Source organism: Ceratosolen solmsi, unplaced genomic scaffold (genome assembly GCF_000503995.2).
Source record: "Ceratosolen solmsi marchali unplaced genomic scaffold, CerSol_1.0 scaffold12, whole genome shotgun sequence".
Taxonomy (NCBI): Eukaryota; Metazoa; Arthropoda; class Insecta; order Hymenoptera; family Agaonidae; genus Ceratosolen; species Ceratosolen solmsi.
Genome location: NW_011948456.1, coordinates 572,511 through 587,807, shown reverse-complemented (window position 1 = coordinate 587,807; position 15,297 = coordinate 572,511). Strand labels below are relative to the sequence as shown.

Sequence of the window (15,297 nt, the reverse complement as noted above, 5' to 3'; positions counted from 1 at the left end):
GCTGGCGGCAACGCTTAAAGTGGAAGATTTGTCCATCTCCGGGACTCATTGTGGTGCGGGTGATTTTTGGTCAAGCGTCTTCACTTGACTTATGCAAACAGCAACATTTGTCGTACTCGACAACAACGCATGCTTGCTGGTGTCATTGAAGGTACATGTGCGGCGCAGATTGCCGGACGCCGCACATGCCGAATTTGGGGTTGTAACGGATTCTAAGAAATGTTTTTCGCTCGATTGTTTTAAAATATCTTACGCTTCAAAATATTCTCGCGTAAACAGGCTGGACGGGTTTTAATGGTAAATAGCAAGGGTCGTTTATTGCATTAAAAACAATTACTACGTCTGTAGTACGAAGAGCAATAAAGTGGCTGGTTACGAGTATGTTTCAGATGTACTAACCTTTTCGAGCCTTCAGTTACCTTGGCGAGACTTTCTTAGATTTTTATGTCCGTTCGATAATTCTTTTTTATAATAGCTGTTGAAAGTTTTCTAATGAATATAATTCGAGAGATTTTCTTTTCACTCTCGAACAATATGATTATAAAATATTGTTATCCTAATTATTTTCCTTTTAATGTGATATGACTAATTAAAAACGAAACTATGCATTTAACTAAGACTGCAAAAATACGACAAGAACCAGAATTTTGTATGACAATAGTATCAAAATAAATTTTATTATATGATATATTCAATATTTTAATTCCTTTTATTATAAATTTAAAAGTAAAATGATGTATATTACTTATTTCTATTCAATAATTCTACAACTTATCATAAGCAAATAATATATATTATAATTACATTTGTTAATAAATTAGAAAAAAATAATAGTTTATATAATTATTAAGTTAAACTTGAAATTTGATTTTGTATTACTTTATAAATATTCATATGTAAAAAATTCATAAACTCAATATAAATTAAAAACATTTAATAATATTAAAAATAAATTAATGTAAATGGTTTGATTGGTATATAACAATTGAAAGCAAATATATAGTAACTAAATGTTGTTCACAAACATAGCTTAAAAATATTACTTATTGAGTAGCATGAGATTAAATATCAATTAGTTTATGAACATATACTTTCAAATTTAATAAAAATATATCTAAATAAGTAATAATATATTTATTTAGAATTTAAGATTTTAAGTTAGGTATTTAAATTTTATACATTTTTTATCACAAATGGATATGTGAATTTTTTTAAACAAATATATATCTATCATATATATTATTTAATAAATATACTGTATTGTTATAAAAAAATTAATGAAATGTAACAAGTGAATTATGATATTTAGATAAATATTATGTTTAGGGATATATGAATTTATTCAAATGTATTCAGTGCATATATTACAAACCTTCTCGATCTTCTTCATTTGTAATTATTCCTTCGGAATCACTAGAAGATATACTTGAACTTGATATGTAAGAACAATCCATTGCATTATTATCTGAAGACTTATCTTTATTCTTTATTTTTGTATTGCGAATCAACTTTGTAGATTGCATTTCACAATCCGTTGATCGTTCTCGGTACGATCTTTTTCTTTTCCCACACCACTTTGTAGATTGCATTTCACAATCCGTTGATCGTTCTCGGTACGATCTTTTTCTTTTCTATATATATATATATATATATATACATATATATATATATAGTTTAAATTCATAATTATCATAACTTTTAGCACATAATTATTTACTTACCATATAATATCTTGATTGTTATCACAATTGTTTCTAAAAAATTGCTTTTTCTTGTCATTAGTAGTAACAATATTAGCCATAGCAGTTGATGTTGCAGGACTATAATCTGAATCAACAGACATTTTTTTAAATTTTCTTTTACGGCGTGTAATGTTTCGAGGTATAAAATTTTCATTAACCGAATCACTTTCTATATTATTCATATTGTTTATTGTTGAAAACTGAGTGAATCTATTATTATAATTATAATCATCGCTATCTGAATGACATTTCAATGTCATGGATGACATTTCTACACGTTTTTTAAAATGCATTTCACACATAGAGGATGAACTATCTTCGGATATTTTACTTACAGTAAATGAAGCTACAAAATGGTATTAATTAACAGCAGCTCGATCTAAATTGTTATCTACTAAATGTTTAATCAAAAATTTGATGAGAACAAATAAACAGTACAATTAACTTATAAGAAATAAATATTGGATAATCGGTACTTTTAAAAAGATAAACATAATATTTAAAAAATAAAAGACATGTTTGGAATTAAATAATTAAATTGTAGAATGAATGTCTTTTAGAAAGATGAAAATAAATATGTAGAAGTATCTGCAATTGAATTTCAAAAATAAAATATTTTATTAAAAAAAAAATAAAAAAAAATCTCTAAATATTAACAAATAAAATAAATACTTACGAATGTTTCCTGCAGAATGAGTTCGCCTTCTAATGTTCCAATGATGTCGAACATGCATATTATTATTGCTTTCTTCAAGTGCTAATGTTAAGTCATGAACAAGCGCTTCCATTTTAATTCATAAGTCGTAGGATATCGTTTTTAATAAACGTTTTATTTGTAATCTATATCTATACAAAACAAAATTTGAATATTAAAGTAGAATGCATAAAAAATATTAAAATGAAATTCAATAATTTCAACAATAAGTTTTTACGGTATAATTCAGAATACTTCTGTAAATATCCAAAATTATTCTATAAAGATCCTTTTTTCATGTTTATAAAAAAAAATTGTTACGTGTTACAATTTTTTCTAGTTTCCTGAAATTAATTCCCAATTAATATTAATTAATGTAGTTAAAAAATGAATTTGAAATTTTCATCTTTATAAATAAAACAATTGTTTGTCAATTTTTAAATATAAGAGAAGAAAATTGTATTGAATATAATATTTCTAAACACATTATACTTTATTATTAAAAAAAAAATTAGACTATGTGGTCCAGTTTACATATCTTTCAATTCTGTATATTGAATAAATAAGTATTACACAAAAAAGGTATAAAATAATCAGCTTATGAATTAGATCAATATCTATTGATCTTTTTAATTAAATCTAGTGCCTTTTTTGTTTTTACAAGCATTCATTCAGTATAAGACTGTATTTCTTATGAATACCTTTTAATAAATTCTAAACAAATCTTAATTTTATCAGAATTTAAAATCTTACAAATTTTTAGACTACTTTAATAATCCCTTTTTTAAATCCCATTTTTATATAATAATTTTCTTATTAGTAATATCTATTTTATTTATCTATTGTTTTTGGCAATATTCATTATATGTATTCATATCGAGATATTTGTTAAGCAGTAGGACAAACGACAAAATAGTGATAATAATTTTAATTTTTTTAAAGTTAAATTATATTATTCAAAAAGATTATTCCGTTTATAAAATACATTTCTCTTTATTTTTAACAATTTTCATTGAACTTGATAGCAGATAACAATCAATATTTGGTTTTCAAATTATAAATAAGTGTCAAAATAAATATTATTGATTCCTATCTAGTGGTTTTTAAAAATAGAAATTAAATATATTATTCCACTTTGATTTTTTAGAATCACATATTATATAAATTGATATTTTCAGAACTATATATTTTTTAATTCACAATAATGGAAATAAAACTTATTTTATTTAAATAATTGTTTTTATATACATTTACATTTGAATAAAATATAAATTATATTTTTTTATTTTGTATTAAAACTGCAATATATTAATCAACCATTATTTTTCATACAATTCATAAATTACTAAACACTATTGCCTTTATAAAATTAATGATATTTTTATATTTATCTATTAGAATTATATTAATAGACTTTACATTAAGCTGAAGAATTAATTATATTCGTAAATTAATATAAAGCCACAACTCACTATATAGAAGGCAATTCCATCGATTTAACAAAATCGGCAATTAAACTTAAATAATAATGCAACAACGACAAATAATTTAAATTAAACGATTTGGTTAAATTTTAAAATATTAAAAGTAATTATTTTTAATTAAAAAAAATAAATAGCATTGAAATAAGATTTTTATTAAGTTTTATAGAAATCGTGTATAATTTATTCACATAATTAATATTATTATTAATGTTAATTAAGAAATAATTAAGTATGAAAGATGTATCTTAATGTATAAATCTTAGACTGTAAACAGTCATTAAAAAATGAAAAATTATATTGCAGTTATTAATGGATAACAATAATACAAAGAAAAAATATATATTAAAATATAAAATATCAAATATGAATAAAATTAATTTATTTGAATTTTATAAACATATTTCTTATATTTTAAAAATATATATTTCAAAATCAATAAAAACTATTAATATTAATAATTCTATTAGTTTCATTTATCCTGGAGACTATACATACATAGTGAATAGATTTACAACATAAAATTATACAGTGAAACACCAACCATTTAAGTTTAAAAAGTATTCGATTTAATAAAATTTTAAAACAATGCATAATATATATGATAATCAAAAGCAATAATTAATATACATATATCATCATTGGTAATAATGAAGTAATAATAAATACATTAATTTGAAAAACTTCAAATACGTATTTTAACCACACTTTTTATATATCTTAAATATATGAAAATAATATATTATTATAAATTATATATAATTTATTCTATTAATTAAATTTTACGATTTTTTACGAAAATAAAATTAATGTTTCAAAACACAATTTTTCGTTTTATTAACAATTATTTAATTAATATATAAATAATATAAAATAGACGATGAATTTTATTTTTTCTAATTGAATAGTAATACCTTTATTCAAAGTAAAGGTTTAAAAATTAAATCAATAAAGATATATTCATACTATTTTATTTATTCATTTATATAATCTTTCACGGTGCGAAATGTAATGTTCATTGATGAAGCAAAATCTAATTCGAGTGTAATTGAATTAGTATGCCTCAGATTCATTTGCGAGTCTGAATAGTTTATGGTCGAACTATCGTTCATTCAACAGAAATTTGTCAAAGCAAAAAATGTACATTACAAAATAAACTTATACAAGTTTATTATTAGTTAACTGGTCTGCTCACAACTTCCACAATTGTACATATCTTACATTGATATGTATAGCTATCATAGTAGTAATCGTGTATTCTATTATATGATTCAATTAGAATGATTACAAATTTTCATAAACGACTTTAAAAAATGGATAATAAATTCAATTTACACGTATTTTATCATAAAAAAATATATACTTAAATATTTATGCTATTTCCATGTTGATATATAATATTTACTAAAAATTGTATTCAAAATAATAAAAGTGAATATGTATATAAACTATAGCTCATATTACATAATAGCCGATAGTGTGTTATAATTCAATGACATGAAAAAAATTGTATAATCAATAATTAATCAAAAAACATTCATAATATTAAAAAGAGCCATGCTTTAAACGGAATAAATTATTCAAGATACACTGATATTGAATGAGAAGAAAAACATAAGAGGAAAAAAAAATCAAAGCGGATATTATGAAATTGACAATTTTTTAGGTTTGGAAAGCGAAAAAAAAGAACTGAATATCACTGGGCAGAACAATTTAGTAACAAAGGACAAATAATAAAATCTTCTATTTACATATTTATAAATTTAATTTTTAATTTAATCCTAAATTATATTGAGTTTGAACCATTCCAGATTAACTATCATGCATTAATTATGTTTCCATAAAATTTAAGATAAAGATATTTATTTTCTTATTTATAATTTTTTAACAAACCACAATTGTAAATAAACATTTTTTTACAAGTAAAATGCAATAACTAGTTTGAAATGAATACTTAATTATTGCTCTAAGAATAACTCAATACATTTTTTAATTTGAAATTAATATAAACATCTTATACAATTTTAATATTTAGTTATTAAAAAATTGAAAAATGTGTTAATTTATCTATTGAAGATAACCATAAGCATAACAGATTGTTAAGGAAAGTATTCAGTTTTCTATTTTCTATTGTTCATTTTTAATAAAAATATATTTTTTTTAGATTGCAACTAGAAACACTTAAATTAACAATTAATGTAACCTTTCATTACATTTTTTAATACGTAATTAAACTTTATTAAAAATAATGTGTATTATAATATAATAAATTAAAATATCTATGTTTTCAAAAACATGAATTAAAATGTTTAATATTTACAATTTTAAGATAAATACAGAGACAAATGAGCTAAATTATATAAGATCTACACCTATCGAAGACCCTCTTGTTTTCAACTTTAATAAAAATATACATTATTTCTTAAAAAAAAAAAAAACAAATTTTTATCAATAATCATTATATTCAGGAAAATTATTATCCAATATTTTTTCATCGATATTTAATGCTGCACATAAATTAATAGTATTTATTGCAATAGGTATATCTTTTACATTTTTCTAAACACTTTTACGTACAAGCACTGCATACAATTGCAATTTTTTATCCATTGTTCACTTAATAAAAATTAATCAGCATATTTATTTTTATCAATGTTTTTTACAAAACACCAATATAATTTTTATATACCTCTCATTTTTATGAACCATTAAAATATATCAAAGGAAAAAACAAACTATATGCATATTTATAAACTTGAATTAAGTATCTATTTATTTATAAAATATACATTATTAGTTCATTATATTATTTTTTATTAGTAGCTGCTAATATATTTTCATTAGCAATTATCTGAAATTCTTGAAATCTTTGTGATATTCTTTGATTCATTTTTAAGTATTTTTCCATGCAATTTAAAGCACATTTTTCTTCTTTTTTTAGAATATCACGAGTAGTAAAATCATTTACACAATCAAAAAAGCAAACTTCTGATAACTTATTGTATGAAGTTAAAAATTCCTGAAACTTTATTAAAATATTGTTAATTATTTTATATATGTATATATATATACAACATAACATATATATATTATAATGCATATACTAAATAATATATTTTAGATTTGTATATATTTATTCTTGCCTACAATTTCAATTATTTATATTTATACAAAATATCATTACCTAGTGTGTGATATTGAATATGTAAATTTAAATATTTAATAATATATACAATTTCAATGAATACTTAATAAGTTTGTTCAACTCTTTTGAACATAGAAGACTTTCAAACTTTCAATTTTCAATTTTAAAATCAAGTTAAAGTCAAAACTTATTAGATAAACTTCAAGTCTTATTCCAAATATCAATAACAGTCCACTCTCCGCATAGTAAGTGTTACGGATTAAAAAGTTGAAAGGCGAAAGTAGGAGAATTAAAAAGTTCAAAGGCGAAAGTGGGAGAGGTATGAACGGGCAATTCAGTTATTTAAACAAAACAACGGCAACGAACGTTCCAGACTATGTCCTGTTGACGTCACAACCAATATCGTCATGGCAACAAACACCGGCGTTTAAGGAATAGTGCGATAATATTTAAGGGCTGCGTTTCACGCGCAACAGTTAGTTTGCCTCGGTCTAGTAACAATTACACAGTCATTATACCAAGCGCATTATTCATTTTTAAGCTTTTCTCTACAGTTATCACTCATTGTAGCGATATACATACGTAATCATTAATCAAGTAAATAATCTAAGAAAGAAATAGTGACGCTATATTCTTAAATTCATTAAACTAATAATAAATTAATAACGCGCTAGTGCTAATATAAAACAAGAGTAAAATCATAAAATTTATTATTATATATGCTCACGAATTAGACCAACACATATTACAACAAAAAGGATATACATTCATCAACACGTAACAATATAGAAGAAACTTCACATATTTAATTTAGTCATACCATTATTCATATACTTCATGATCATTCATTATTTATTATATTATTATATTTAATAAAAGGAACGACAATAAACACTATAAGTAGTCTTGAATAATTGCACTGTCCCTTCCACTTGCCAGCAATACCTCCACTCAACATCTAAAGGAGGTTTTCAGTCTGATCCCAGACAGTAAGTTTATTCCTATTTTGGCTTTTGATAATTACGATAAATAATATCTAATTGTATTAAATGAAATGCAAAAAAAAATAAATTCATTCATCCTACCATCACAGTTTTTCAATAATTTTAATTTATTTGTATTATTTAAAGTACTAATGACTGTTAGCATACTAAATATTTTGTTAGTATATTCTACTACATGTTTAATCTTTCAATTTTTATTTTTCAATTCTGCAATTATAATCAAATTATAATTCGACTGTCTTTCATATATTTCTTATATCATGCTAGTTTATTTCTTCCCCTTTCTTCAAAATTTCAAGAAATTACAATGCATATATTCATGTATTCATCAACAATTCAGAGCTTGTCTTTCGATACAAAAGTAATTGTATTAACATTTGTGCTCTAGTATTTATTTTATATTAATTTTCTTCTATACCTAAATCATTTTAAGCCTAATAAGTTTTAATTACATAAAAGAAAAAAAAAGACCAAAGAAGAAAATTATTGATTGAAATTTATCATAAACTTTTATTTTTCAAGATATCGATTATTGAAATGATAGCTTATGAATCATAAAACATAATTTGCATATGAAATTTATAAAGAAATTATAATAATATTCATTTTAGAATTTAATACTTTACAATATTACTCGGTATTTTACACATTTCATATTTGAAAATTATTTAATTATTAAACTATTACATATAAATAAATTTTTTCCTTATTTATTCCACTCTATTGCCAAAAATTATGATAATGATAAGTAATACAATATTATTTTAAAACAAAATAAACACTATTATTAGTACTGGGATATGTATTAAGGCAATATATTATTATTTAAATCTAATTCTGTTTTTGAAAATGAATGCATTTTAATCAATAAACTAATACACACTCTTATTTTAACATTTTACTTCACAAATGGATTGTATAATTCATTTATTCAGTCGCTATTATTGTATGTTGGATTTGGACAAGATTTAAGTCAACAATTGACTTATATCTATAACTTATATATGATAAGACAACAATGGACAAGATATTCTTAATTGACAGTAATGACATGTAATGTAAAAAAGATGAATAAGTCATTAGTTAAAATAAAAACAGATTGTATTAGCACCCTATCTACAAAATTAAAATTATAAACAGATTTGCAGTTGATTTTAGATTATAAAAATATTGAATCACATGATTTAACGATTATTTTTAATACTGATTACCATCATTCTATACAATTTTGTTTATATATTTATATATCAGATTTATATTTATATCTCATTTAAACTCATTTATAATAATTACAGCTATTTATTGATTTGTAATAAGTAAAAAATTATTATTAAATTTCAATTGTCCAGTATTTCAATAACATTATTTAATATTTTTTATACAGTTCAATTTAATGATAGTATTCAGAAAATTTTTAAAAGTTTGCTAATTTTGATTGTTGCTTAAAAAAATAGAAATTTTCTATTAATCAGGCATGAATTTTATTCATTTCAATATATTGTGCATTAGAATTTGTATAATTTCCTATCTCTCATTTTTTTTAAACTATATAAGTAATCTTTTTTTTTCTATTTAAAATGAAAGTACAATGTATGTGCACAATAGTTCTGTGTCACTTTCCCATATTAGACTGTCCTTGACAGTACTGTATAGTATTAATATAGAAGTCTTTATATTTCAATAAGCCTTCTACTGATGTTAGTAACAATCATTTCCTTTCTCCCAAAATTACACTGTAAATGTTAATCATTATTATGATGTTCCAAGTTTGTCTCAAAGAAGAGGCAAATATATAATAAATTCATTAAATAAAAATTTATAAAAATTTTATTTTTACATTTAACTAATATTATGAATATAATAATGTAAATTAATAATTAGTATTAATAATGTAACATCCAATTAAAATACAAAAAATATATTCTTATTCTCACTATACAAATACAGATGAAACTATATATTTACAGATGAAAATGGAAGTCCATATTTAGATATTGTTTAAAAATTTTGTTGCCATTAGTAATATCAAATAAAAAATAAAAATTAGTTGAATGGTTATAATTAATTCTTGACAAATATAATTTAATAAAAATAATTTTAAATCAAAATTATGTATTTTTGATGTACTTTGTGTTTTTATATAATAGAATAATGTATAAATATACTGTACATGTATAGCTGGACATAGTGGATGTAAACTATATATTGTTCGCCTGCTTTATTAATATTTTAAAATATTCAAAAAAATTTGAACAATTGAAAATTGTATACAATTTTATAACTAAAAACCTAACAGAACTGTTTTCAATATTGATTTTTTTTTTATATTGGTAAGATATTGATAGGAATTCAAATAGAAATTCTTATAAAAAAATGAAAAATATATTTTATTTAAAAATATTTTTGTCATTAATATACTTGTATCAAAATATTTTTAATATAGAATTTTTCAAAAATATTCTTAAAGAAATGTTATAACTATTTAAATTATAAGAAATATTATAACTATTTAAATAAAACGAATTATCTTAATGCATATGATAATCTAAACTACAAATAAAATCCTTGAATTAAAAAACGTTTTTCTGCTTATATTTATAACTAATTTTTTTAAATAAGAACTTTTCAATAAAGAGTTAGAATATAAATACTAAGTATTGATTCTTCATTAGTAAGTATAAATTGTAAATAATAGATATTAAAATAGGTCTAGCTTTTTTATAACATTTTTGATAAACTTACTAATATAATATATGTGACAATACTTATAATATCAACAATTTAAAAACTTATTACAAATACAAATCTAATACAAAGTTTTCTAATGTTTTAATAAATAATTCATATCCTCTCCTATTATCAACATTAGTCATAAGTAAACTAGATAACAATTAATAATATAATTAGAATAGTTCCTAATAATAACAATAATAATCTTAATCATCTAAGCTTCCATATTAATTTAACTAATAATATTTAAATTTATATATATATTAAAAACATTTTAATTATTACACCCGAAACTTAAATGTTTTCAATTCAATCATCATACCCAACAAAAGATTAAATAAAAATAAATTAAATATGGATATATTTATAGTTTCTAATATTTTACATGTAAAATAGTTACTTAATACACTATTATAATTTTTGTAGATCCTATAATCAAAATTACATATAGTATTAACCAGTTATAAAAATAATTTTGAAATTAATATTAATATTAATATATATATATATATATATATATATATATATATATATAATGCTTATTGAAACAATGTTTAAGTACACAATAAAACAATATAATAATAATATTTATTATATTGTTTGCATAATTAAACAATAATAGAATATATTTTTATTAACTCAAAATTATTGTAGGTATTAATATTTACAATAATTATAGTTGCGAACAAATTCAATTAGATTAAATAAAAAAAAATAATAATTCAAAATATATTTAAATATTTTTGATATTTTCAATTACTTAATTTTAATGTATGCATATTAGAAAAATGTTATTAGAATATGTTTATTAAATCTTTAATATTCAAGTAATTTTGAGAATTTATATTTTTGAAATAAATACAGGTTATTAATTTTAAGTAAATATATTCCAAATTACTGTTTAGATAGTATTTAACTTACTGATTTTATTTGTTCAGCTTCAACCTCACTTGAAATATGCATAGTCACGTTAAAATTAGAATGTTTAATTTTTATTAATCAAATATCACTTTTAATTTTTACATATAGATTTAATGTATTTAATTCAAATAACGTAAATAATACTACACGTTAATACGGTTTCCAATTATATAAAAATTAAGACGCGAACGTGCTTCCTTTCATTACATATCCAACAGTACGATTTTCATATAATTAGGAGACCGCTTAATACGATAAAAAAATGTATTATGGTACAGCGATTTAACATAAAAAACTTATTAAAAAATAATTAAATTCGATCACTAATTGGAACTACAAATTTGCTCGAAATTATTTTTCATTTGCTTTGTTGTAAAATATTACTTATAATTAAGAATTTTATTATAATTAAAAAAAACGTTTAAATTTAACATTTTAAATATTAATAATCTGTATTTACAAAAATACATAAAAACATACAAGAATCATTAAAGAGAACATACTACATTTAACTACTGTAGCAGTGACTTTTGAGTTTAAGCTAATTGGCTCTAAAGGCATTTAATATTTTAAAATATTAATTCAAATATTAAAAAATAAAATAATAAATATATAATGCATAAATTAAAAAATTAAATATTATTCATCATTAATCATAATTCCTTGGAAATTCAACTAATGTTAGAGATATGCAGATTTTTAATAAGCTAATAAGTAAAAATTCTAAAAAGTATATATAATTTTTTTCTAATTAGTTTGTGATATTTGAAGATTGGCTTTACTTTATTACTCTTTTATATTAGTTGTAATGACCATCCTCTTCATTACTATTATTATCTAAATTAGGTTTTGTAACTATTTAATCATATTTTCATTGAAAATATTTTGGTAAAGAAAAATATATATTAAATATAAATTTTTCGTTATTCAATTTATTATAGGTATATATAATAACTTTTTAATAACTTCATCAATTAATTGCAGATCTCAACAATATCACTGCATTCTTAAATAAATATATCAAATATAATACAATGATATACTGTATTATTATTAGTGATTGGAAGATAAAAGGAAATACGAATAGAAGTAATTATAAACCAAAGTGATTGAAATCATCAAATTTAACATAATTCAAACAATGTGCATTAAGACAATTACATATAAACAATTTAACTAAATTTAACTTTTAACTTCGGCTGTGTAATATAATTATTGGCACATATGCATTTAAATAATAATGCAATTAATTTAAAAAAAATTTTTTCTTTTCTTTTTTTTCATACTTATTGCTCTTTTCATCGTTTCATCTTGATTTCCGTCCATGAATATTAAATAGTTTACTTCTTTTTTATTTTTGAAGAATTCATTTCCTACTACTATTTCCTTCTTTATTTATAGAAAATATATCTACTTTTTACTTTCTTTTACCTTTTGTGTAGCATTAATTTTAATAAAATTATTTATTAGTAAACACAATCATTACAGTTTAATTAATTACTCATTTATTTGTAAAAAATACTTAAATTACTTAATGAAATAATTGATATTAGAACATAGAAAGAATTGTTTAAAATGATTAAAAATTTTATTCTACAAAATTACATATATTATCAATTTACAGTAATTTATAAAGAATTTTAAAAAGAGTAAGAATTATAATGTTTTAATAGTATAGAATAGTATCTTGCACAGAGATGTATATAACGGCTGAGATTGCCCGTTGAGATGCGTCAGAAAAACCATGCAATTCTTGTCGAGAGGAGCCTGTAACTTTAAGCCAACGTGGGATTGTTATGTTTGACAATGCTAGATCTGACCTAATGATCATCCATTGGGATGACAGTTGTGCAGGTAAGGCTTCGCCCCAGTGTAGCTTGTGTAGCCAGAGCTCCTGCATGAATATCTTTGCCTTGATTACAACTGGCGATACAAAACCTAGTGGATCAAATATTTTTGAAACCTCAGACAGAATGAGGCGCTTCGTGAACTTACTATCTTGCTTTGGTGTCTGTATGGTCGTGAATGAGGAGACCATTTTAGCCCAAGAATTTTTGTTGTGCAATCGTCGAATGAAACTGCTTGTGGTTGAATATGGTTGGCATTAACTGCAGTGGTGACATCCTTGTGAGTAGCATACCATTTTGCAAGTGGAAAACCGCCCACCATGCAGAGGTCTCGTAACTGGAGTGCGACCTTTACTAGCTGTCCAGGAGTGTCCGCACTTCCGAATATGTCGTCAACGTATCTTCCATGAATGATGGAAGGCACAGCTAGAGGGTACTTTGCTCCTTCGTCTTCCACTAATTTCAGTAGTGTTCTCACTGCTAGGAAGGGTACAGCTCGTGTTCCATAAGTAACAGTTATCAATTGATAAGAGACTTCTTCATTGTTTTCATTAACCCATAGAATTTTCTGTAGGTCCCAGTCATCTTCATGTACTTTAAATTGTCTATACATTTTCGTGATGTCGGTGGCAAACAGGTAGCGTTGTCTTCTGATCCAAATTAAGACGTCTGAAATGTCTGGATTTCGGTTAGGTCCAGTATGCATAATGTCATTGAGAGAAAGTCTTAATTTTAATAGACTTGCAGGAACCATTGAATACTACTCTTAATTTGGTGGTGGTGTTATCTAGTTTGAGGACACCGTGGTGTGGTAGGTAATACTGCGTTCGATGACTGGGAATTGTAGGAGCCAATTTCATGTGGCCAAGATCCTTGTATTCTATCATGAACTGGTGATATTGGGTTCGATATTCTTCTGATTTCATGGATTTGTTAAGTAGGCTTTGTAAGAACCGTCGTGCAGTATTTTATGTGGAATCAAGTTTGTCACTGGGAGATGTAAGCGTAGTTCGCATATGTATCTCCCAATTATATCTCTTGAATAGGTAGTCTTGAAATACTCCTCACAATGTTGTTCTTCTGGTGTACGTTTAATGTTATCGCCTGAAAGCACTTCTTTCAGAACCCAAAATTTTAGTAGGAGTTCGTTTATCTTTTCTTCTTCGTCATGCCAGGAAACATGAAATGCTGTTACTATTGAGGTTTGTTTGGTAGTTGCTGGTCCCAGAAGAAGCCATCCGAAAATGCATAACTGAGCCATTGGTACATGTGGCGAGTCAGTGATGACTTGAGGTTTAATTATTTGTCCATACGTGTCAGCTCCCAGAATGATGTCTATTGTGCGAGCTTTGCAATATTGAGGGTCGGCTAATGGTAGACCCTGTAGGTGTGACCAGTCTTGAGTCAGCAGATGGGATAATTGAGGTTAATGTTTTTAGAATGTGAGCCTGTATGTTGACAATGGAATCAGAATTGATAGAGTGGAGAGTTACTGTCACAACATGGTGGAGTCCCTTTTTGGAATGTGTAGATTTTTTACTAGTCCTTTGGCGATGAATGACAGCTCCGAGCCTGGGTCAATGAGAAGTCGAGCTTGCACTGTCATGTTGTTTGCTCGAATCTCTGCTATGGCTGTGGCTAATAAAGACAAGTTGGTATGATCTTGTTCGACGATTGCCTCCTCTTTTCAGATGGCTGATGACATTATAGTCTTATTGGCATTGGCTTCATTT

At 23.5% G+C, this 15,297-nt stretch overlaps 1 protein-coding gene across 1 annotated transcript in view; it reads right to left on the bottom strand.

The window, feature by feature from the left end:
* The window catches only part of LOC105366806 (uncharacterized), a 22,162-nt gene extending 7,672 nt beyond the window's left edge, over positions 1-14,490 (bottom strand). Inside the window, 6 exon segments of the mRNA XM_011505365.1 lie at positions 1,373-1,574; positions 1,727-2,088; positions 2,419-2,588; positions 13,538-13,655; positions 13,721-14,233; positions 14,310-14,490. Coding sequence (XP_011503667.1) covers positions 1,373-1,574; positions 1,727-2,088; positions 2,419-2,588; positions 13,538-13,655; positions 13,721-14,233; positions 14,310-14,490 — 1,546 coding nt within the window.
* Positions 14,491-15,297: the final 807 nt, after the last annotated feature.